The sequence below is a fragment of the Mesocricetus auratus genome, unplaced genomic scaffold, assembly GCF_017639785.1.
Source record: "Mesocricetus auratus isolate SY011 unplaced genomic scaffold, BCM_Maur_2.0 Super-Scaffold_100007, whole genome shotgun sequence".
NCBI lineage: Eukaryota > Metazoa > Chordata > Mammalia > Rodentia > Cricetidae > Mesocricetus > Mesocricetus auratus.
The window spans coordinates 72,236,761-72,258,803 of NW_024429191.1; the positions used below are offsets into that span (position 1 = coordinate 72,236,761).

General features: G+C 52.5%; 1 protein-coding gene across 1 annotated transcript; it reads right to left on the reverse strand.

Moving 5' to 3' along the window:
* Positions 1–9,038: 9,038 nt before the first annotated feature.
* Positions 9,039–15,013, reverse strand: Wfikkn2 (WAP, follistatin/kazal, immunoglobulin, kunitz and netrin domain containing 2). Its single transcript, XM_005075832.4, has 2 exons — positions 14,257–15,013; positions 9,039–11,766 (listed from the first exon to the last, which is right to left on the reverse strand). The coding sequence occupies exons 1-2, from the start codon at positions 14,449–14,451 to the stop codon at positions 10,246–10,248; spliced, it is 1,716 nt and encodes a 571-aa protein (XP_005075889.1). The 5' UTR covers positions 14,452–15,013; the 3' UTR covers positions 9,039–10,245.
* Positions 15,014–22,043: the final 7,030 nt, after the last annotated feature.

The following is a 22,043-nucleotide window of genomic DNA, read 5'->3' on the forward strand; positions in this document are numbered from 1 at the left end:
GGAAAAGAAAGAGAAAAGGAAGAAGCGAGGACGAGCAAAAGAAGAAGGGAGAGGTTCAGGGCGGGGCCTGGGGAGCGTGTCTACAGCCTCAGCGCTGGGAAGGCGAGCAGCCAGGCCTGGGCTACACAGTAAGACTCCGTCTCAAAACGAGAAGCACAAAGACCACACCATCATAAAACGTGCAGAATTTTCCCCATGTATCTCCCCCCTCCCTGGGATAACTTCTGCAAGTGTCTTCTGTGGCTGAGTACTCTGTGCTCTGCTGAAGATACCTTCACAGGCTAGCCAGCTGTCCCACAGATCTGACTGTTTAGGATCGCTGCCATGCGCACACTGAACCTGCTTTGGTGTAGAAATCATACGTGTCTGGTCCAGGTCTCGGGCCAAACTTACCAGCGAGGATGAGTGCTCAGGCAACACTAAAGCTCATGTTAGAGTGTTCTGTAAGAGTGCAAGGATATAGAGGAAGTCCCCGGATCACATTACTCCCGGTGTTCTCATATAATCCCCCCACCCCAAACTCATCCATGGTAACTGTGCCCTGTCAGTCAAACCTACTAGACCTATATCTTCTCCCTAGAGAAGCAATTAAAATGTTACATGTCAGGGTTGGTGCGATGGGCATGTTTGGTATATAAATATCAGGCACCTTCTCTTTCTCTACACAGCATAACTGAAATCCCTAGGCACAGTCAAGCTGGCTTTGAACTTGACCTCTCATGAGAAACCTAGAAAGAAAGGCTTATGATTAGAGAGGAAGCCAATGCAAGAGGGCTCGTCCATCTGCAGTCCTGACCTACGGAGGAGCTTATTATGCATGGGGCTGAATGTGTGGACTTCAGAGTCAGGGGGATCCACCCAGGCTTGGTCCCTGCTTGCTCGGGGACCTGGGCAACTCACTCCACCTCCCTGAGCATGCTTCATCGCCTCTGAAATGAGGAGACTATTACGTGGAGATGAATAAGATCCACCTCACAGGTTACAAACACTTAATGACATAATGCACGTGGAGCACACATTAAAGGCAGTTAGCGCTCAGTCATGGAAACAAGCCTGTCACGGGGTATTTAATTGGTCAAAGGGATCCACCTCATAGTTGGCCCAGGACAGAGCTGGGTCGCCCTTGGTGTGTCACTGGAGCTGGGTTCTGTTCATCCACAAACACTAACTTCTCTTATTAGGACAGCAGCGCGTCCTCATAAGAAAGGAATGGTTGATTGTGATGATCAGGAAAGATTGTTTTCAGTCTGTGACCGATCATACGGGGCTGAGAGGCTGTGGTTGCGTTTATTCCGCTGCCTCTTGTGTACTGAGATAAGGTCCTGGAAACGAGTCAGTGAGAATCGGGCTCCCTGATCCTGGGCCCTGGGACTGGGGATGAAGGGTGGAGAAATGGCCTAAGGGCCTCTCGTGTCCTATCTTTCCTCGTGTTCATCCCTGCTTATTGGGCTATCAGATGCCCAACCCAGTGTGCATGGCAGGGCAGGGGTGGGGTTTTCTCTATTTCCTCCCTCTCCCCACCCTTCCCCCTCCCCTTCTTTTCTCCACCCACCCTCCTCCTGTTCCCTTCCCTGCCAACCAACTGGATGACATTTGCTCTCCAAGGTAGCTGTGGACAGAGGACCATTCTCCTCCTCTGGGTTTTGTTCTAGCACCAGCAGAAGCACACAGAAGCAATTATTCCCAACCAACCGGAGCAACCGGCCCCAGGCCAGTCAGCCTCTGGAGGGTACCTCGGCTACTGTTATTATACCACTTACAGATGAAGGTGCCAAGGCACAGAGAGGCCACTTACCCACGGCCACACAGCCCAGGAAGTCTGTCCCAGGAACTCATGCTCTTTCATAACTTTGGCCTTTCCTTGTTGGTAGCCACTGTGGGCAGCACACGATGAGGCTTGAGGACCCTAAAGCTAAACTATCTTGTCCCTTTATTTTTTTACTGATGGATACACGGCACGTGCTGAGGGTTGAGTCTGGAGCCTCACGTGTGTTAGTCTTTTTCTCGTTTTATTTATTTATTTTTTATTGCACTCTGATTTATTTTGGAAGGGACACGTGTGCCATAGCACCTGCGTGGAAGTCAGAGGACAACTTGGAAGTATCATTTCTTTCCATCTACCATATGGAGCCCAGGGACCAGGCTTGTAGCAAGCACCTTTACCCACTGAGCAATCTTATGGCCCCTTTTCTACTTTTTATATTGAGTCAAGGTCTTGCTAAGCTGTCCCAGTGGGCTTTAAACTCACTCTATCCCAGGCAGGCTTTGAACTTCAGCTGTGATTCCAGGCCTGTGTCTCCAAGCCTGGCCTAGTCCCTCTTTAAAAACTCACAGTCCATTTACGATAGCATGACCACAAACAAAACAATTCTTAGACCTTTAGTCAGGATGTCCCCACGAGAAACAAGATGACAGTATGACATGGGCATCTCTGGAAGCATGCCAAGGAACAGGCCTGCCGTCAGTCCGCTTGGGGGGTGGCAGCTGTCACACGTCACAAGCACTGGGTCAGGCCATGGGAGGGCTGAGCCTCTAGTTTCTACCAGCCAGCAGCTTCTCTCTGACACAATTAGCTCACACTTTGGTAGATCCGCTTTCACCTGACGTGTGTGTGTGTGTGTGTGTGTGTGTGTGTGTGTGTGTGTGTGTGTGTATACACTGACTTTTCCGCCTTCTCAAGAACCTCATTGGCAGAAGGTCTGTAAACCTTCTGGGAGAAAAGATCCGAGGAATATGAGGATGTCAAGGCTGGAGTCAGTTCCTACCCACAGTGAGAGTGAGAGAGCTCATCTAGTACTTACTGTTGGCTGTAAGACCAGGAGACCACATACCAGCAGCGTGTCCTTGGCAGGACAAAAACATAGCATTGAGGAGCACTAGAGATGTCTCACACCCCTTGGTGAGTCCTCTGCCAGAGAAAATGATTCTGATTTTTAGCCCCTGACAGGGCTGTGCTGGGCATATCACCCTGGAGAATTCTGTCTGTGTCACCCAAAACGCAAGAGTTGCGGTGCTTGAGATGTGCTCGACGCAACGGAAAAACTGCATTTTGAACTGCGTTTCTTTCTAGCTCATTCGTGTGTGCCCAGCCCTGTGTGTACTGCAGAACATGGCTTCACAGTCTCTGTAAGGGTCTGTCCCCTCAGAGGCCAGGACCAGAAGGAAATATTGGGCAAGGAGAGTCAAGACAAGAGCTGCCATTGAAGGCCTCAGTCTCCAGGCAAAATGACTCAATTACGTGTAGCACGTTAGAAAGAGCATAGCTAAAGTCAGGCCAACCCAGGTCTGCAAGTTAGCTCTTCCGTTCCTTAACCCTGCGACCTGAGGGAGGCTGCCTTTAACATTTAGTGTCTCAAATTCGGCGCGTGTAAAGGAACTTTGGTACCTGTGAGGCATCTCTCCCTCCATAAGGCATGGAAGACTTCATTCATTCATTCATTCACCGAGTAACTACTTATTGATATCCTGAACATCCTGCTGAATGCAAGAAGCATTTTATCTTTTTTCCCTTCTGGTGACTCTAGGTTAGAGTGGGGTCTGCTAACGACTAATAAAACATTGCCATCTTCAAGAAGGTATTAACTACTCACCTTGTCACTACGAAAAACTACCCGGCTAAAGCACCTTGAGGGAGAAGGGGCTCAGTGTACCTCAGGGTTTGAAGGGGCGCAGTTCATCATGGCAGGGAAGACATGTGGCAGGGGTGTGATGTGGCAGGTCACAGTGCGCCTTCAGTGAGGGAGCATAAGGAATGAATTCGGGTGTTGAGCTGGCTTTCTCCGCCTCACAGTGCGTGTGCGTGTGTGTGCGTGTGTGCGTGTGCGTGTGTGTGTGTGTGTGTGTGTGTGTGTGTGCATGATGTGGATGTCATGTACATATGAAATCCAGATGTCAACCGCTAGTGTTAGTTTTTGGAAGGCAGTCCCACCCCCCTCCCTTTTTTTTTTGAGACAGAATCTCTCACTGTCTTGGAGTCGTCACGTAGGCTGGACTGGATGGTCAGCAAGCCCCAAGAATCCAGCTGCCTCTACCTCCTCAGTGCTGGGATTGCAAGCTTACATCATCATGCCTGGATTTGTGTTGGGGGTCGGGGGGTCGGGGTCTGGACACTGAACTAAGATCCTCGTACTTGCCAAATGAGCACTGTGCCAACTGGCCTGTCTCTCCAGAGCTTTTTCCCTTTTTTGTTTAGTCTGGGATTTCAGTTCACGGGATGTTGCCAACCACATTCTGGATGAGCCTCCTTCCTCAGTTAAACCTCTCTGGAAACACTGTCCCAGGCAGGTCCAGAGATGTGTCTCCAGGGTGCTTCCCAATCTAGTCAAGCTGACAGTGAAGATGTCAAAGGCTGTGAGGGCTGAGTCGCACAGCTATTATGAAGGACACAAGTGGGCATTACGGGGACTCGGGGTGTCTGCCCGTCGGTGGTAGCTACTTCTCTCAGGAAGGTCCTGCTTCCTGACTGTCACACACAAAGAACACAAGACAGCCACCATCCGCCACCCTCTGCTGTTTGCTAGACAGAGTTGCATAGGTCCCTCCCCATAAACCAAAAAGCAAAGAATCAAAATGGCTACAACTCCATCCTGCCAGGGTTCCGGCAATTTCCTTGAGATCTGGAAGGGGCAGATAGCGTTGGTATGTTGGGGTACCCTGAACCTTCCCAGGGATCCTCTGGGAAGAGGCCCCACCTCTGGACTGGTACATGCAGGGACAGAGAGTCCTGTATTCCCTTCAAGGGAACGAACTTGAAGGAGACCATTGTTGTTTGATATCTGGATGCCAGGGTTCCCAGTCCTAAATTAACTTGGGATGTGAACACAGACACTCCAACCTGACCTTGAAGTAGAAGGGTTGAGGAGCTTGGGAGCCTAAGACGTGGGAGGGGAGGGCTGGCCAGCATGCCCACCTGCCTGCCCACACTCTTCCTTGGGAGGTGCCCCTAGAAGCTTCTCCTTCCTTCCTCCTGACACAGCCTGAGAGAGCAGTGTCACTTGACCTCGGGGCACATTCCAGAATGAGGGCACAGCCAAGAATAGGACCCAGGAGCCCTGCCACCATCCCGCCTGAATTACTCACACGCTCCCTAGAGAGGAGGAGAAGGGAGCCCTAGGCCCTTGGGGTGGGGGGGTGGGATAAGAACAGGTGTATAGGAGTGGGGCTGAGAGGAAGCAAGACCGCAGAGGGACCTTCTTGGCCCATGGTGGTCACAAAATGCAGTGGCCCCACATGGCCCTCCTCCCAGACCCTGTGTTCATCCAGTGATGCCCCTTGTGAGCTCCGAGCAGGGACGCAGTGTTCCTGCAGCCCCGGGCTGTTACTCTGATTTGGGTCAGCATCAACCTAGAGGGAGGTCAGGCTTGGAGAGGAGACTAAGGCAGCCTAGGGACAGCAGAGGCTTCCCCCCAAGGATCTGCCTGCTGAAGGATAAGGCAGTGTAAGGCTAATGTCTGGCCGGGGAATCTAGGCCATGACTGCAGTTGTGTGTGATGGAAGCTCGTCACATGTCCAGCTCTGGGGCAATGCGTCTGCAAGTGACTGGCTTGAGCCACGGTCTCAGAGGCATCTGGGTTCAAGATTGGATTCCTCACTGCTCATCCAGGCAGAGCAGGGCACATGTGTGCATGCCTCTGTGTGTGTGTGTGTGTGTGTGTGTGTGTGTGTGTGTGCATATGCAGGTGTGTGTGTATTTCATACACTAGTAGAAACAGCACAACACAAGCATTCAGGGTTCTCAATGGCAATATATAACCCTTGGCTTTGCCGTGTGGCAGCTGAGTGATCCTGAGAGCTTGTTGTGTGTGCACATGTGCCTGTGTGTGTATGCGGGTGTGCTCGCCAGTGCCTGCACACGTGAAAGCCAGAGGTTGGTGTCAAGAGTCTTCCTCTGCCACTCCCCACCTTATATTATTATTATTTATTTATGTACTTATTTTTTACATATTTATTTACTATGTGTATGTGGAGTGAGCATTGCCATAGTGTGTGTGTGTGTGTGTGTGTGTGTGTGTGTGTGTGTGTGTGTACAACTTGTGGGAATAGGTTCTTTCTACTGTTTGGTACCTAAGGATTGAAATCAGGCGAGGCAGCAAATCCTTTTCCTCACTGAACCATCTCTCTCCCTCCGTATTTTTGGAACAGGACTTCTAACTGAACCTGGCACATTCAGCTAGCCTGGGCTGGCTGGGCAAGCTGCCAGTATCCTCCTGAATTCTCCTCCCCCAGCTTTTTATATAGATTCTAGGATCTAAACTCGGGTCTTCATGCTTATACTCAGCCATCTCCCTGGTCCACTTTTATTTGTTTTTATTTTGTTTTTTGTTTTTTGTTTTTTTTACCTTTGCCTTTGAGATGGAACCTTGGCTATGAAGCCAAGTCTATCCTTGAACCTGAAATTCTCCTTTCTCCTCCCAAGTGCTGGAATTGTAGCCCTGTGTTTTGGCACACGGCTAGGGAAATCTGTCATTATTCTTGCCTCATTTTTCCCACCTACAAAACAGCATTGTGTGCCTCATGCGATCTCGGTGCAGACTGCAGGGGAAGGTGCTTGGTGCTGCCTCAAAGTGAACTCTGTTGGCCCAATGTTATCATCATGGGGCCACTGGCGATCGTAGCCGAAAGAAACAGCCACGAGGATATGTGTTGCTGCTGTCCCCTTTCCTAGTTAGGTTTTTGTCCTAGCACTTGGGTGGCTTTCTGGTGCCACTGTCCAGAGGGTGACATCAGACTAGGGAGCAGCTGGCCAGACAATGGAGCAGAGTGTCCCAGGAGGCTGGGGACCAGGAAAAGGGAGGGAGAAGGGTAAACAAAGCCACAGTGCCTTGCTTAGGGGTGGTGGGGACAGCTCTGATCTAGTGTCAGCCAAGTCTGAATAGATTAAAGGGAAGAAAAGGCCCAGAGACCAGGCTAGTGGTAAGGAGAGCCATACGGCCTCGAGAAGGCAGGGAGGGAGCTTTGTCACAAGTAGGAAAACATGACTGACCTTGCTGTAGGTGGCTGCATGTTCCTTGTGTCTTGGAGCAGGATTAAGGACATGTCTCCCAGACTAAGCAGGTGACCTTCACAGGTTGTCTGTTATCCAGACTCCAGAACCTGCTCCCAGTCAGCCATTGCATAAGGCCAGGCCAGCAAAAATGAAAAGACAAGGCAGCATCTCTAGAGAAAAATCTATCCCACACGACTAGTCAGAAATTGCCGTAGCTTCTCAATCATCCATCCCCTCAGCACTCATAGCTTCTGAGCCCCAAATCATCCCACATGAGGGGCTCTTTTCAGATGGCCTCTGTGAGAAACAGGAACCAGCCAAGGCCCAAGGGCCAGAACAATGAGGGGAGGTGTTAGGTCCTGTGGCCCATCCTTGGCCAGGGAGGTTTACCAGGTGAAAGGGCCACTTTGTGCCAGGCTGCAGTCTTACAAAGGTAATTGGTTGAATCCCAAGCCTCCCTACAACTAGCCAGGCATCACAGCCTGACACGCCTGTGATCTCAGTACTTGAGAGATGAGACAGGAGAATCATGAGTTTGAGACGGATCTGGACTGCAGAGCCATCTGAGGTGAGTTTGTGCAATACTGAGAGACAGAGACTGTCTAAGACAAAACCAAACAAATCCAGGGCGGAGGAGATGGTTCAGTGCTAATGCTAATGCTCTTGCCTGAGTTTACATCTCCTGAACTCCCAGAGAGCCAACACACACAACATCACCAACAACAAACCAGAAATATGATGCTCTCCCTAGCTGTTCTCTCTTTCTCCGTGTGGCTAGGCGTGAGGAAGTTCAGAGGGAACAGGTTGGGGTACAGGCTGGATTCAGATCTTGGTGAGTCTGCTCTCGTGGGCTAGGTGGTTTCTGCACCATCAGCCTGGCACTGTGGGTGATCCCCTGAACTTCCCTCTCTACCAGGGGAGCAGAACTTCGAGCTGGGCCTAACCGTGAGGTTTAGACTCTTGTTTGTATAAGTGAACTCGAGTGGCAGGTGACTGAGTGCCTGCCTCTTGGGGTCGGAGGCTTTTGTTGGATGTTGTGGCCAAGAAACAGGTTCAGCCAATGTCCTCAGGCCCCTAAGGATGGAGTAGGGTGTCGGTTCTCGCCATCCATGGACACCTGACCAGGTTGGGAAATGACCATGACTCATGCCATCCTGATGGTTAAGTTTTTTTGCTGAGTGTCCTTCACTGATGGTGTGGAGTTCCCACTCCCTGCCCTCTTCGCTTAGGAAACAGCAGCTCCTTGTCCTCTCTTCAAGCCTTTTCTATAGGTGAAAATGGCTGCTCTAGGCTGGGCTAGACCCTGCCTGGATCCCTCTTTTTGGAGATGGCCTGGGAACCCCAGGGAACTGCAAGGAAGAGGTACTTCTTTTGAGGGTCAGAGAAGCCGTGGGTTCCAGACCCTTGGCCAGATCTGAGGAACAGCAGTAAGTCTCCCGAGGGCCAAATGTACTGCTGCCAGCATCGTCCAAACTCAGCAGGTTCCCTGAGGACTCTGGAGACTGGGTCTCATCCCGGAGTCTAGAAGTCTCTCCCACCTTCTCACTTAGACTCCACAGTATCAGAGGCAGGATCTTTTTGTTTGTTTGTTTGTGTTTTTGAGACAGGGTTTCTCTGTGGCTTTGGAGGCTGTCCTGGAACTAGCTCTTGTAGACCAGGCTGGTCTCGAACTCACAGAGATCTGCCTGCCTCTGCCTCCTGAGTGCTGGAATTAAAGGCGTGTGCCACCAACGTGTGCCAGAGGCAGGATCTTGTCTATAGCCCTGACCCCCCATTCTTCTCCACAGAGCACTTAGACCACACATCAGAGGCCTCTAAGCCTCTCAGCCTCTGACTATGGACAAGTCACTCTGCCTTGTTGGTTTTGTTTTCTCCTGTTTATTTCATTGAACTGTGCTGACCACATATCTCATAGGGGACCTGAAAGTCTACTGGGCCCCTCTCCACTGACCAAATATGGTCCCATTGACCAGACTTCCTCCTAAGAGGTCACCAGAACCAATGATGTGATTACAGACCCTTCCTCACCTTCCCAAAAGAGCCACACAGGTAGAACAGTAGACACTATGGATTTTTATTTAATATGGTCCTCCTTATATTTGAGGAAGACATTAGGGCATCCCACAAAGCTTCCTTTGGAGGGATGTAAACAGAATGAAGGGCTGAAGAGGGAACAGGACAGATATAGAGATGACAGAGGGGTTCCAAATCTTCTGCCCAGTGCCTATGTGACTGGGACCAGAAGAAACAAGTGATCTCAGTTGCCGGTCTCCAAAAGGCCCCTCCCAGGCCCCACCTAGATAGTTCCTCCCTCCTGAGCCTTGCTGACACCCATACTCACCACCAGATGGCAGCATCGAGCAATATTCCTGCTCCCTGGGCCCGCCTCTGCTTTCATTCCTGGGCTGTCCCCTGCCACTTGTGCCTTTTGTCTTCCTTATTTCTCTTGCTGCCAACACAGACCCTGAGGCTTCTCGAAGGAAGTTCATGGCATATGAAAGCACCCCGTCCATCAGATGGAGGTGACTGACTGTCACCAATTACCCCCTGGCTCCTGGGGGAGCCCAGGATCAGAATTTTGGGTTTCTGCTCCACTGGTAGAACCACTCTCTATGGACCTAGCACCTGGCACCTAGAAAGTGTCCACTGTCCCAACCAACCAATGCAGCTAAAGAGAAAACGTGGATTTTGCTGGTGTGGTAGCCTCAGGGACACAAACTGACCCCACCAAAGGCAGCCATCCCCGCAGCCTCCATAGGATAGGTTACATCCTGGGTTGGACGGTGCTCTGGCTTCCCACTGCTCACAACCCTTGATGCGAGGCAGTCTCTGTGTACAGTGATGCAGGAGGACTGGGGAAGTCGTCTTAAGCAACCCTTGGACTCTCTTATCTCTCCCCACAGACCCCCTATGCAAGCTAAACCATTTAACAGTGTAGACGCCATCTCCTGACTAGGAGACTGGGCAGAGGGACATGGGTCAGCAAAGGGGATGAGACTACTGAGGGGACCACTCGTGGGAAATAACTTACACGTGTCTTTTCTTCTCCTTGTGACAACCTCCCTTCCGGCTAAAAAAGATATGGGCCTTCTATTGAGCCCAAAGACTAGAGGTCCTTTTCAGACCTATGGGGACTTTCTTCCCACATGGTAGCTGATGTTTCTCCTCTGGCCACAGCTGCCTAATCCGATCTTGGCTGGTTGGCTGACTGAGGGCAGGGGATGGGTGGGTAGAGGAGGGTCAGGGTAGATGGGCCAGCTTCAGCGCAAGCCCAGGAAGTCCTTGAGGACATCACAGGTTTTCTTGTGCATGACCTCACGAAGCTTCCTGACCCGCCGCGTGCTCGAGGCGCCCACAAAACTGTCAGGTTTCAGCATGGCCATGCCACCCTCCACCTCCCCCATGATGATGAGCGGTGTCTCGCCCACTGTCACGTTGGGGCAAGGGCAGGCCCAGTCTACATGAAGCAGAGTGACTTCCAGAGGCTCCCGGCCCAGAAACTTGAGGCCCATCTTCTCATCTTTTAGAACCTCATCCACGGTCACCAGGGCACGGCCTGAGTCCGGCTCCTCAGTCAGCTCAGAGACCCTGCCCAGGATGACAAAATCACTCCGGCAGAAGCTAGTGACGAGTTTTTGCCGTGGCTTGCAGGCCCGACAGTGCTGGTTGCCCCGTGGGAAGGGACATGACTCCTCGCAGGCCTCTCGGCTTTCAAAGTTATTGCCATTGCCCTCACAGCCTCCGTAGACGAAGGACTGGCATAGGCCTGTCTGGCTGTTGTAGGCCCAGCGTGGTACGTAAGCTTTGCAGGGCCCCTGCAGGGCGGGCAGGCTGCATGTGGCCAGTGGCTCGCTCATACAAGCCAGCATGCAGGCCTCGTAGGTCTCAAAGTGGTTGAGATTGCGGTGGCAGTGGCCAAAGGTGAAAGTGAGGCAGTTGTTAGCCTGGGCATCGAAGTGCCAGCGCGTCTGCTCCTCTCCACAGTCCTCGCTGTCTGGGGGCTGCAGGCACTCAGTGGCCGGGAAGGCCGTGCCGTTGAGATTGCTCTCCGAGGTGGCCCTTGCCTGACCCCCCCTGACCACTGACAATGGGAAGTCAGCCCTTAGGACTCCAGCAGCATTCTGGGCTGTGCAAGTGTATATGCCGGCATCCTGGGGCTGGGCATTGTAGATGACCAACTGGGCAATGTTGGTGACCACCACATTACCACGCACATGGTTGGGCCTCATGACCACATTCTCTCGATCCTCCAGCTGTTTCTCCCAAGTGAGCTCGGGTCGGGGCCGGCCTACCACATCACAGAGAAAACTCACGGTCTCACCCACGGTGACTGACTGATGGACAGGATGGTTGAGCAGGGCCGGGGCTGCCATGTCCAACCCCAGAGTCTCCGGAGAGGCCGTGGTAGGATGCGCAGTGGTCTCGGGTGGTGGAGGGCTAGTGTTGGGCCAGGTAAAGTGATAGCGGCAGGTGACCACAGCCAGGGAGATGCCCTTGGAGCAGGCCTCGGCATCCATGTAGCAGCGGTTGTAATAAGTGAGGCCGTCAGAGGCACAGGTGAAGCTGGGCTCCTTCTCACAGCGGTCTCTGCACTTGCACACGGGCTGTCCATCCCAGATGTCACACTCGGAACCCTGCTGCAGACACATGAAGTGATCGCATCTGGCCTCCTTGGGCATGCCCACAGGACCCTTCTTCCCTTTCGAATCCATGTAGCGGGCTGCCACACAGCTCTTGGTCCCACACACATTGGGGCAGCACTTCTCATAGGTCTCACATTCCTGAAAGAGCCAGAGAGACAGACAGGGTTCTGAACAGAGAGGAAGCAAGAACAGATTTCCGTGTCTCCCCCCAGAGGCTGAGACATGAGGGCTTATACACATGTATACACAAGGCAGACAAGGGCCCACATAGACCCAACACCTCCTGTCCGTCAGGCTCCTGCCCAGCCTTCAGCTTATGACTTTCTTCTAAGCCCAAGGGGGTACCCCATCCCCACCTTGTACCGAATCTAAAGCACAGAGAGGTTAAACAACTTGCCCAAGATCACAGAGCTGGTAGTGTGGGAAGAGATGGGCCACAGACCTCTAAAAGGTGTGCTCACTACTATTTTCAAAATGAGAACATAGAGAGGCAGAGAGACAGCCCTCAAGCCTCAGAAATGAGAGGTGGCAGAAAAGGGCTCCAAGTGCTCTTAAGTGGGATCCTGAAACGGAGCACCATATGGTTACCCAGATGAAGCACAGGCTTAGAGCATGAGGTGGACTTTTTCTCTTTCTCCCACTGGGGAAAGGATGTGTTGGGTAACTTGAAGAGGTCGAATCTTGAACCTATGTTCAGGGCTAACCACACCTACTCTTGCCCCTAGAAAGCCCCTAACACACACTGAACCCAGGATGTCAGAGAACCCTGGTGACCAGAAAATAAAGTCCCCCTGTGTGGTATGAGCAAAACCTCGCTAGCTAATAATCCCCCTCTGACTTCTGGGGAGTCATGTAAGGATTTGCTTTAATTCTTCGAAATTAGCACATGCCACTAGAGCCGACACAACACGATTGCATGTGGCGCTTTGCACAATGTCACACCGTGTGGCTGGGCGGCTGGCTGGGCTGCTAATCCTCCACCAGGCAGTGGCTGTGTGAAGTAGTCCCCACCACACTGGCCTCTTGTCCTCCCCACTTTGATTCCAGCCTTTTTACATTCCACATGAGCTAAGAGGGGGGGATACCCCCACCCGGCTGTGTGGGCCGCCGCTTGACTTGTCTGCTGTTTCTCCCCCTTTCGGCTTAGAATAAGGACTTTGTTTTGCAGTCCTTGTTTGGCATAGGCTTCTGGGCCACACAACAGGGGAAGCTTGGGAACAGACATGGGTCACATCCAGAGCTGAGGTTCAAGGGAGAGAGATCTTGAGAGTGGAGGGCAGACAGGGACAGAGTGACTGGCCTGCTCCTTGACCTGAGGGCTACTCCATTCCAATATGGGGAGGCAGTTCCCTCAGGACCCAGAGGTCCAGGAGTGGCGAGACACTCATGATCCAGCACCCTTGGGGACCTGGTGAAGGAACCCTGGAGGAGATGTTTAGAATACTTTCACTTAAGGACTTACAATGTCCCCATGGACTGTCCCCATGGGCTATCTGGATCCTTAGCTGCACTCAGGTGCCTTCTCTGGACAGCATGCAAAGTCAACCAGAACTCCAACTGTCCCTAAGTGCCACCTGACTTCAGGCTAGCGAGTATCAGTGAAAAAGATTCTCCAAAGGTAGCTGTCTGAGGCATGACTCTGTGGATGGGAGGATGTCATCTTTCCCTGTCCTTTCTCCTCAGCACCACCCCTGTGTACGGGAACACCTGTCTTGAGAAGCCTGAGAATGGTCCCCAGGGCACATGAGGCAGAAGTCACTCTCTTCATGGCAGCCCCACACTTTCCCAGTGTGACCAGCTACTTCCAGTAGCACTGGGGCCTCCTATGTTCTTTAATGGTGCCTAACCCAGACCCAAAGCCCTGGGAGATTCTGGGCCACCCCCAGAGATGGCCAGGCAGGAAGTTGCCACACCTAGAGCAGGCATGGGTACTGTGGCATTTCTATAGGCATTTCTCTCAGCAGGATGGACAAGGATGGCCCTTGGAAGAACCTTCCTGGTATCTAGGGAAGAACCACCTGGAAGGGGCCCTTGTGTACTGCAGGGTCCACGAGGGAGGAGCATATTCCCATATGAGAGCCCGACAGGTGGGAACTCAGTTCATTTTCCTCGGGGACACTTAGAGTATTTGCACAGATTAGCTCCCACTCGAACTGCCCAGCAGCCTCATTGCTGTGTGGCCAAGTCCAAACCTGGGAAAGGGCCTAGAAACCTGGAACGAGCTGCAAACGTGGTGTCAGGTAGGCAGGCTTCCAAGCCACCTTGTCCCTCCCTGGCTATGGCATGACTCCGTGTGAGTTCTCAGTCTCTCACCTGCGAGTGGGCCACTGAACATCCACCATGCTGTTCTGTTATCCTAGTACATGCTATGAGCCCGTGCGGTGCTGGCCCTCAGCAGCCCTCAGCAAACATAAAGAGGGGTGCTCCAAGATGGATTTGGATACCACCCCCTCTTCCAGGCCTCAGCAGTATGTGGGTAGGCATCAAGCCCTGTTTGTCTCCAGGTGGGCAGGGAATGTGTTCCTTCGCGTTCTCGGAGGCACCTCTGGGCCGTCCCCATCCCATAGCTCCCCCAACATCACAGCCCCACTCACAGGATCCATCTTAGGCGCCAGGCGTCCCACTCACCCGGTCAGCTTCGCACTCTCGCTTGCAGGTGCTCTGAGCATCCACCCAAAGGTTGGGGTTCATGTCGTTGGGGCAGATGCCCGCATGGGAATATCGGATGGGTGGCAGGGTTAGGCCTCGAAGGGGTGCCCCCAGGAGCAGCAGCAACAGCAGCCCCCAGTGGAACCACAACCGATGACACCCTGGGGCCCACATGGTGCCGTGTCTGCAGTGGCCAGGGGGCTTCTCTGTGATGACACCAAGGGCTGAGGCTCACCAGGGCCCTTCTTCCGGCCTGGCAACACCTGCCCTCTTCACCCCAGCAGGTCTTCTTGCTGAGGCTGCTGGCTGGCTTCGGCTGCTGTGACTTGCCTCCAGCAAGTGCAGCCTGCTGACTGTGAGGCTTCACATAAAAGAAAGGTCTTTGGAAGGAAACTCCGTCCCCCCACCCCGGGTGCGCGGGGAGAGGAACACAGCAGGGGCTCGAGCCTGGATTTATATCCTGGGCGCAGCACCCGAGTGGGAGCGAGCTAACCTGATGTCGGTCAGAGGCAGGCTGCTGGCGCCTCTGTCCCGTGGCTGATCACAGACGTATTGCAGAAGAGGGGGGGAAAGCTGGAAGCAGTTTAGGCAGCGGTCTCTGGCACGGTGGGACACCTGCTTGTTCTTGACTCCAGGAGGCCTTTAACCCCTTCCAGGGACAGAAATGGCATGTGCTTTGGGGGGAGCTGGCCCCGGGACACGCACGCTCACTGTGAGGCAGGTTTGTTTCCCTTTCCCCACCTCCTCGGGGCCAGGCCCCCTCCTCCCCTCAGGCACCTCTAAAGAACACACAATCGCTTGTTACAAGGAGCGACCTGAGCCGCTGTGTTAGCTTCGCCCGGCTCGATAGTACATTTGAGAGCAAATGACGCGGAAAAACAAGTTCACGGCCATTCAAGGGCGGGCCCAAGCAGCCAGCGCTGTGCTGTGTAAGCCGACTCCCACCCCGGGCACCAGGTCCCCTTGTGGGAGATAAGCACTCAGGCAACACCACATCCCTGTGTTACGGGTTACTGGCAGTCCACGTCTTCAGTTCCAACTTTGGTGAATTCCCCCAAAATCATTCCAGAGAGACATACCAGATATGGTCTGGCTCCCCCGGGCTGCCGGGACGGATCACATTCCTCGCTCCTCTCTCTACACGTTTGTGGAGTCCAAGAAACTGGTGCAGCAACAGTGTCCCAAGACTTCACTACACCACCACCGAGCTGCCTTCCCCGGTGGCCGCGGTGGCCCCTGCTTGGTGAGCCCTTGGGTGCCAGGCACTACGGACATGTGGATCTACTCCCTTCACCACACAGAGTGAAAGGCTTCTGGTGGAATTTGTCCAGGGTCCTCAGTAGCACCAATTATACCAGTTACTTCTTTATACGTTGCAGACTCCGTAATGCATTATTTTATTTAACTCTTGCTGCAAACTGCACATCCAGTTTGGACGAAGGCAAAGGATGTGCAGTGAAGCTACGCCACTCACCCTGGGTCACACAGCTCCATTAATACAGGCAGCAAGGGCAGCAGCTTGCTGGGTGTGGGCAGGCCCTATTAAAGCCACCCCTCCCCCATCCATCTGCCAGAACCGCTGTCAAGGTACAGCCTAAAGTCTGGTCTTTACAGAATGGTCAAGACATTTTCGAAAATCAAGGGTTGTATTTGTGGAAGGCTTGGGAAGGGAGACGTGAAATGGCCAGGAGGTTAGAAGTCATTTCTGTCCCAGGAGCTTGAGGGTGTCTTGGTCATTACATGCTTGGAGTGATGGGGAAAGTAGAACGTGAGAAAAAAGAGGTGCCTTTGTAAGATAAGCCAACTAGGCTTGGGAGGTAGACTGAGCTGCAGTGGTTCAGAGCCGGGAAGAGGCCGGAAGGAGGATCGGAGGCCTTCAGCCGCTCTCTTGATGGACTTGGACAGCCACGGCTTCTCATTCAAGGGGACTGTAAAAATCCCCTGCAAGGTCATCTCCTATATATTCTCCCACTTCCTAGCTTGGTGAAGTACTGGCTCTCCCTGCTACCCCAGAACCAATTCCTTCCCATTGCATGGGTCTCAGATTTGTCTTCTCTGCCAAAGTGCTAGTGAAGGGTGTCAGGTCTTGATCTGCTAAGTTTTCGGAACAAACCTCCCTGGGAGGAGGCCCATTGCAGCAATGAAGCCAGACAGCAGGTGATGCCAGCTGCTTTGAATTCCCTGTAACATCGTAAACCGTGTTCCTGCTGCTTGAAGCAGGAGCCTGCATACAGCCCTGCCCCGGCCGTGGCTTGCTCGCAATACCACGAAAGGAAATAGACAGTGGCATGTTTCGAAGCAGCACTTAGAGGAGAAAGTGTCACAAGACATTACACCAGGATAGGCATCAGAAGGGAGGATGCTGGGTGACTGAGCGGTCTGCTGAGGCCATAAGAGGGTCCTAGGGAAGATGAGAGGAATGGGAGAGGGGTGTGTGAGTGGTGTGTGTGTGTGTGTGTGTGTGTGTGTCCATTTTCAGGGTTGGCAGGAAAAGCCTCTCACCCATTTTTCACTGGTGACCCTCCGTGCAGCCCCAGGAGACACCTGCACAGGAGAGGAAGCAGGACAGGAGAGTCAGGCTGGGCCTGCCAAGTAGTCAGTCCACAGCCAGAGAAGCCATGGCCCAAGCGTCCCTCTCTATGTGAAGCACACCTGTAGTGTCATTACACACACACACACACACACACACACACACACACACACCACCCCCAGCTCTGCCTCTGCCCTGAAGCTTGTTTCTAAGCTATTCTGAAGTCCCTCCTTAGAGTGCCCCATCACCCCGCCTCCCTGTGACTCCCTCACACCCAAGGAAGGAGGTTCCTGTCACCAAGTTCTACTATGCACCAAGTTCCTCCCTGGTAATAGATGTTGGACTGAGCTGCTAGGTAGAGGCCTGGCCTCTGGGTGTCTCCTCAGTGTCACTGTCTCCCAAGGATATAGGATGCAGCTTAGTTTCTCAACCACCAAGTGTGAGAGGCCAGAGAGCCCGCTGGGCTCTGGTCTGGCTTAAAGAGCCCCTCCCACTTCTATGCCCTGCACACTCTACAGGGTGAGCTCAGGACCTGCTCTTAGGTACTGCTGGCAGGAGGCCACCCTGGCTCTGTCAGTGAACTCTGGGTGACCCTTGACCTCAGGTTCACCCTGAGCTTCCTGAGCAAGTGGGGTCTTGACAGGACAGCACAGCTGACACTATTACCCAATATGACCAGTCCTACTCCATCCCTTAGGAGTGGCACGCAACACCTCAGGTGACCAAAGATCTATAGGAGCCTCACAGACACAATACACAAGGCAAGCCTCTTACCTCTCAGCTCTGCTCCCTCTCTCCCTAGCCCATCTCTCTCCTCAAATGGTTCTTTTTGTTTGTTTTCATTTATATTTTCTGAGACAGGGTTTCTCTGTAGCTTTGGAGCCTGTCCTGGAACTTGCTCTGTATACCAGGCTGGCCTTGAACTCACAGAGATCCTGCAGCCTCTGCCTCCCAAGTACTAGGATTAAAGACATGTGCCATCACCTTCAGGCCTGATATGGCTCTTTTTTCTAATAATTTATTTATTTTTGCTTTATGCACACTGGTGATTTTCCTGCATGTATGTCTGTGTGAGGTTATCATATTCCTTGGAACTGGAGTTATAGACAGTTGAGAGCTGCCATGTGGGTGCTGGAAATTGAACCTGGGTCCTCTGGAAGAGCAGCCAGAACCCTTAACCACTGAGCCATCTCTCCAACCCCAGGACCACCCCTCTGTGGTTCTTTTTTTGGGGGGGTTTCGAGGACAGGGTTTCTCTGTATTGTTTTGGAGGCTGTCCTGGAACTCGCTCTGTAGACCTGGCTGGCATCGAACTCAGAGATCTGCCTGCCTCTGCCTCTGGAGTGCTGGGATTAAAGGCATGTACCACCAATGGCTGTGCACCCCCCCCATTCCTCCCTCCTCCCCGTGGTTCTTAAAGCATCTACTATGTGCTGAGTTCTACACACACAGAAATCTACAACAGTATGTTCAGTCTGCACCAGAAAACAAGCATGTCAAAATGATGGTAAGCCCAGGGAATATGGGGTTGGGGGGGTCCTTACCCTGCTGAGGAGTAGGGCAGAAGGGGCTTGGTGTTTACACCACAGGATGACACTGGATAGGGCTTGAGCAGCAGTCTACAAGAGGGAAGAAGGCAGTTTCCTGCACCTCTTAGATCCTGGCCCACAGCTCTGGCCTCCTCAGCCAAGGCCCTCCCTTATTGGGGCCCAGGCTCCAGGAAGGGGAGATGAGGGCAACTCAGCAGGTTTAGGAGGAGTGGGGGTGGGAGCTGTCCCACTCCTTTCAAAAGACAACCCTAGCGAAGGCAGACCAGCAGCTCGCCCTGCTCTATCCTGCGGTCTCTTAGGTAGGGCATACACTGTCCCACGCAGGAAGCCAGTCCCAGGGAACCCTTGGGCCCTGGGTTTGGAAGGATTTGGGGAGCAGGAATGGGAATGCAGAAAAGGCACTGTCCTCCATGAGGTCCTCAGATGGACAGCCCAGGCCACCTCAGTGAAAGGCTCATTACCCAGCTGGGGACCCCCTGCCTGAGCGGCCTCAGGCCTGGCTTACATTACAAGGCTACATGAGCTCTTCCCTCCAAGAGAGGCTGCACAGAGCCTTGGAATAATTATGGGGCCTCAGCAGATGGCGGAGGCGGATGGGGGAGGCCTTCAGCTGTGGGACACGTGACCCACCAGCATCTGTGTGGAACAGGACCTGGGAGTGTCCAGGCTGAGTTGATGGTGGTAGGGGGTTGGCACTGAATCAAGATCAGGAATTATGGCCTTGGGACGGGTGGGGCACAGTCCAGGGAGGCCTCCTGTTGTTGCCAGAGCCCCTGGACACTGGGAGGATCAGCGTGTGTCCTGGAGCACAGAGGCACACCCCAGGCACACAGGGCTGGGTGACTTTGAGAACTCGCATGTCCTGGAGGGGTTTAGCTCGGGTCCTGCCCCTCTGTGGTTCTTGGGCCAAGCAATGTACACAAAGTAGCAATCAGGCTTTGCATTCGTGTCACTGCAAGGAGGACCACCTCTAGCTCCCCATCTGTGGCCCCTCAGTTCCCGCCTCTGTGATCCAGGTCCTGATTCCTCCACATTGCACTGATAGAATCGGTTTCTAAAAGTTCCATGGAGCCCTCAGCCAAGACAAACACGGGCCGGCAGTCCTGAAGGTGCCTGCTCCTGACTCTTCTCTGCCTGAGGAAATCGAGCTCCAGCATTCCCACGCCTCAGGGGTCAGGAGGGGCACTGCATGAGGAGCCTGGCCTCCCTCCCACTTGGGCCCCCCACAATCCATTTTAAAATTCCCTGGACCATCATGGCCTATGATCCCCACCTCTGCCTTGTTTCTACTTCTTGTTTATTGAGATGGCTCCCTGACACTCCATGCTGTCCAGCAAAGGGGTCAACCGTTACCCTGCTTTGTATGCGCCTGCATGTGTACACGATATAGAGGGGGCCAAGCCAGGACGGGAAACGGGTCTTTGCCCCACTGATGACTGTTGCAAGATTCTGGATTAACAACAGTCCCTACATGTTGAGAATGGGGACAAAAGCATTCAGTGTGGGCCACCAGGAACTGTGCCTCAGTTTACCTCAGCAGCAGCCACTCTCCTCTCTCCGATCTTTCAAAGATCCAGATAGTTCTTTCCTTCCGACCTCACACAGACCTTGTCCTCTGGCAGAGGCTGTTATCCCTAGACAGCAGCTTTCTGACCTATCTCAGAATCCATACCAGAAAGGAAACTCTCCTAGTCCCTGAGGACCGGGAAAGCAATGTCCTGACTGCAGTTTCCAGTAGAGTTTGTAAATAATAAAGCCAAGCCAAACAGAAGGACAGCTTACAAAGTTATGTGTTTGGTGGAGTTGGGTTGAAGGGTGACCCTCAAAAGGTCCCTCCCAGCCCCAGAACCTGGGAGTGTAGCCATATTTGGGGAAAAGGATTTTGCAGACATTAATGAAATGAGACCATCCTAGATTGCCTGGGAGGAACCTATACCCAATGGCAAGTGTCAGGACACAGGAACACAAGAAACAGGAGTGACAGGGCCAAATGGAGAGGCAAGGAATTGTCGCCCCGAGCTTCAGGGGGAGCGAGGACCTGCATTTTTGCTTTGGCTCTGCTGTTAGAGCTGGGACGAGGCAGGCACTGTGTCCTAAACCGCCAAGCATGTGTGTGGTGCATTGTTACAGCAGTGGCACTAAACAAACACACCTGTCTGGAACTCTTCAAGGGCCTTTCCGGTGATGGTTAAATGGCACAGCAGGGCCCGCCCTGCTAGGTCCCTCCAGCTTCTGCTCAGCGAATTGCTTCTCTGGAGTATATTCTCTTTTTTAATAGGTTTATATCCCTTTCCGCTTTGATTTTCATCAGCCAGGAGCCAAGACTTCATTAATAATGGAAGGAACACAAACTTGGAGCTTCAGCTATGCTTTTGAAACACCATTAAATAATTAGGCCCTCGTTTTCAGATGACTCTGTTGCTAACATCAGACCGGCACACGCACGTCACTATGCCGCACGTTTCTGCTTGTGTCACGGCCAGTTCTGCATCTTTAACTCACACTTCTGTCCCCTCAGCCTCCCCGCCCCTCCTCTCTCCTCCCATGCAGCTGCAGTCTGTGTGTTTTCTTGAGTGTCTGAGAAGGCTTCACCTTGAACTTGGAATTCCTCAGCAGGGACGAACTGTGCCTGACAACAGAAGTCCTCAATCTGAGTCCCCCACAGATGATGTCAGAGTCTGAGGTTGAGCCTCTGCCGACATTTGGTTTGGAGACAAGGAAGATATTGCTAGACGGTGGCTCTAGTTCCTCCTGTGACAGTCAAAGACTGGACACAGTCTTCCCACGTTCTTCTCCATTCCAACTCTGCTTTGCTTTTCTGACAGGCTCTTTTTCATTTACCAAGACAGGGTCTCTCTATGCAGTGTAGACTGGTCTGGAACCTATGACCTTTCTGCCTCCGCTTTTTGAGTGCTGGGTGTGCTCCACCATACCCAGCTGGGTTTGGCTCATTTTTGTTCTTGCATTCTCTCCCTCTCCCTTTCTTCCTCTTCCTCCCTTCCCTTCCCTCTCTTTTACACAAGGTCTCTCTAGAAAGCCCAGGCTGGACTAGAATCCTCTATTTAGCCCAGAATTGCAGGTGTGAACCACCTTGCCTGGCTTAGGGCTCTTTTTCAAATGTTATGATAGTTATTGTTTTGTTCTCTAATGGAAACTGATATCAGGATGTGTTTTTTAAATTTAAACTATTATTGTGTGCCTGTGCATGATGTGTGTGTGAGCATGCATGCCACAGCACATATACGGAAGCCTTTGGGAGTCAATTCTCTCTCCTTCTATTACAGATTAAGGGCTGAACTCAGATCACCTGATTTGCCCATCAAACACTTTGACCACCAAACACTGAGCCATCTCACACACGCAGTCAGGATGGTTCTAGAAACTTTTAAGGAAACAAGCACTGATAGGAAAGCAAACTAAACAAAGTCCATCTTGAGTCTGTGATCCATGGGAAGAAACTGCAGAACATTATAAGAAATACATTTCAGGTGTCAGCAAGATGGTCCAGTGAGTAAAGCATTCGCTACGTCTGCCTGATGACCTGAGTTCGATTCCTGGAATCTACTTAACCATTCCATACGGTTGTCCCTGACCTCACACATGTGCTGTAGCAATGCCCCACATAACTAACCATTTACACACACATTAATAAATAAACACATAAACATTTAAAAAAGAACTATAAC

Coding starts and splice junctions, on each gene's coding strand:
- Wfikkn2 (XM_005075832.4), bottom strand. CDS start 14,451: ATGTGGGCCCCAGGGTGTCATCGGTTGTGGTTCCACTGGGGGCTGCTG. Junction 11,767..14,256: donor GAGAGTGCGAAGCTGACCGG/GTGAGTGGGACG, acceptor TGGCTCTTTCAG/GAATGTGAGACCTATGAGAA.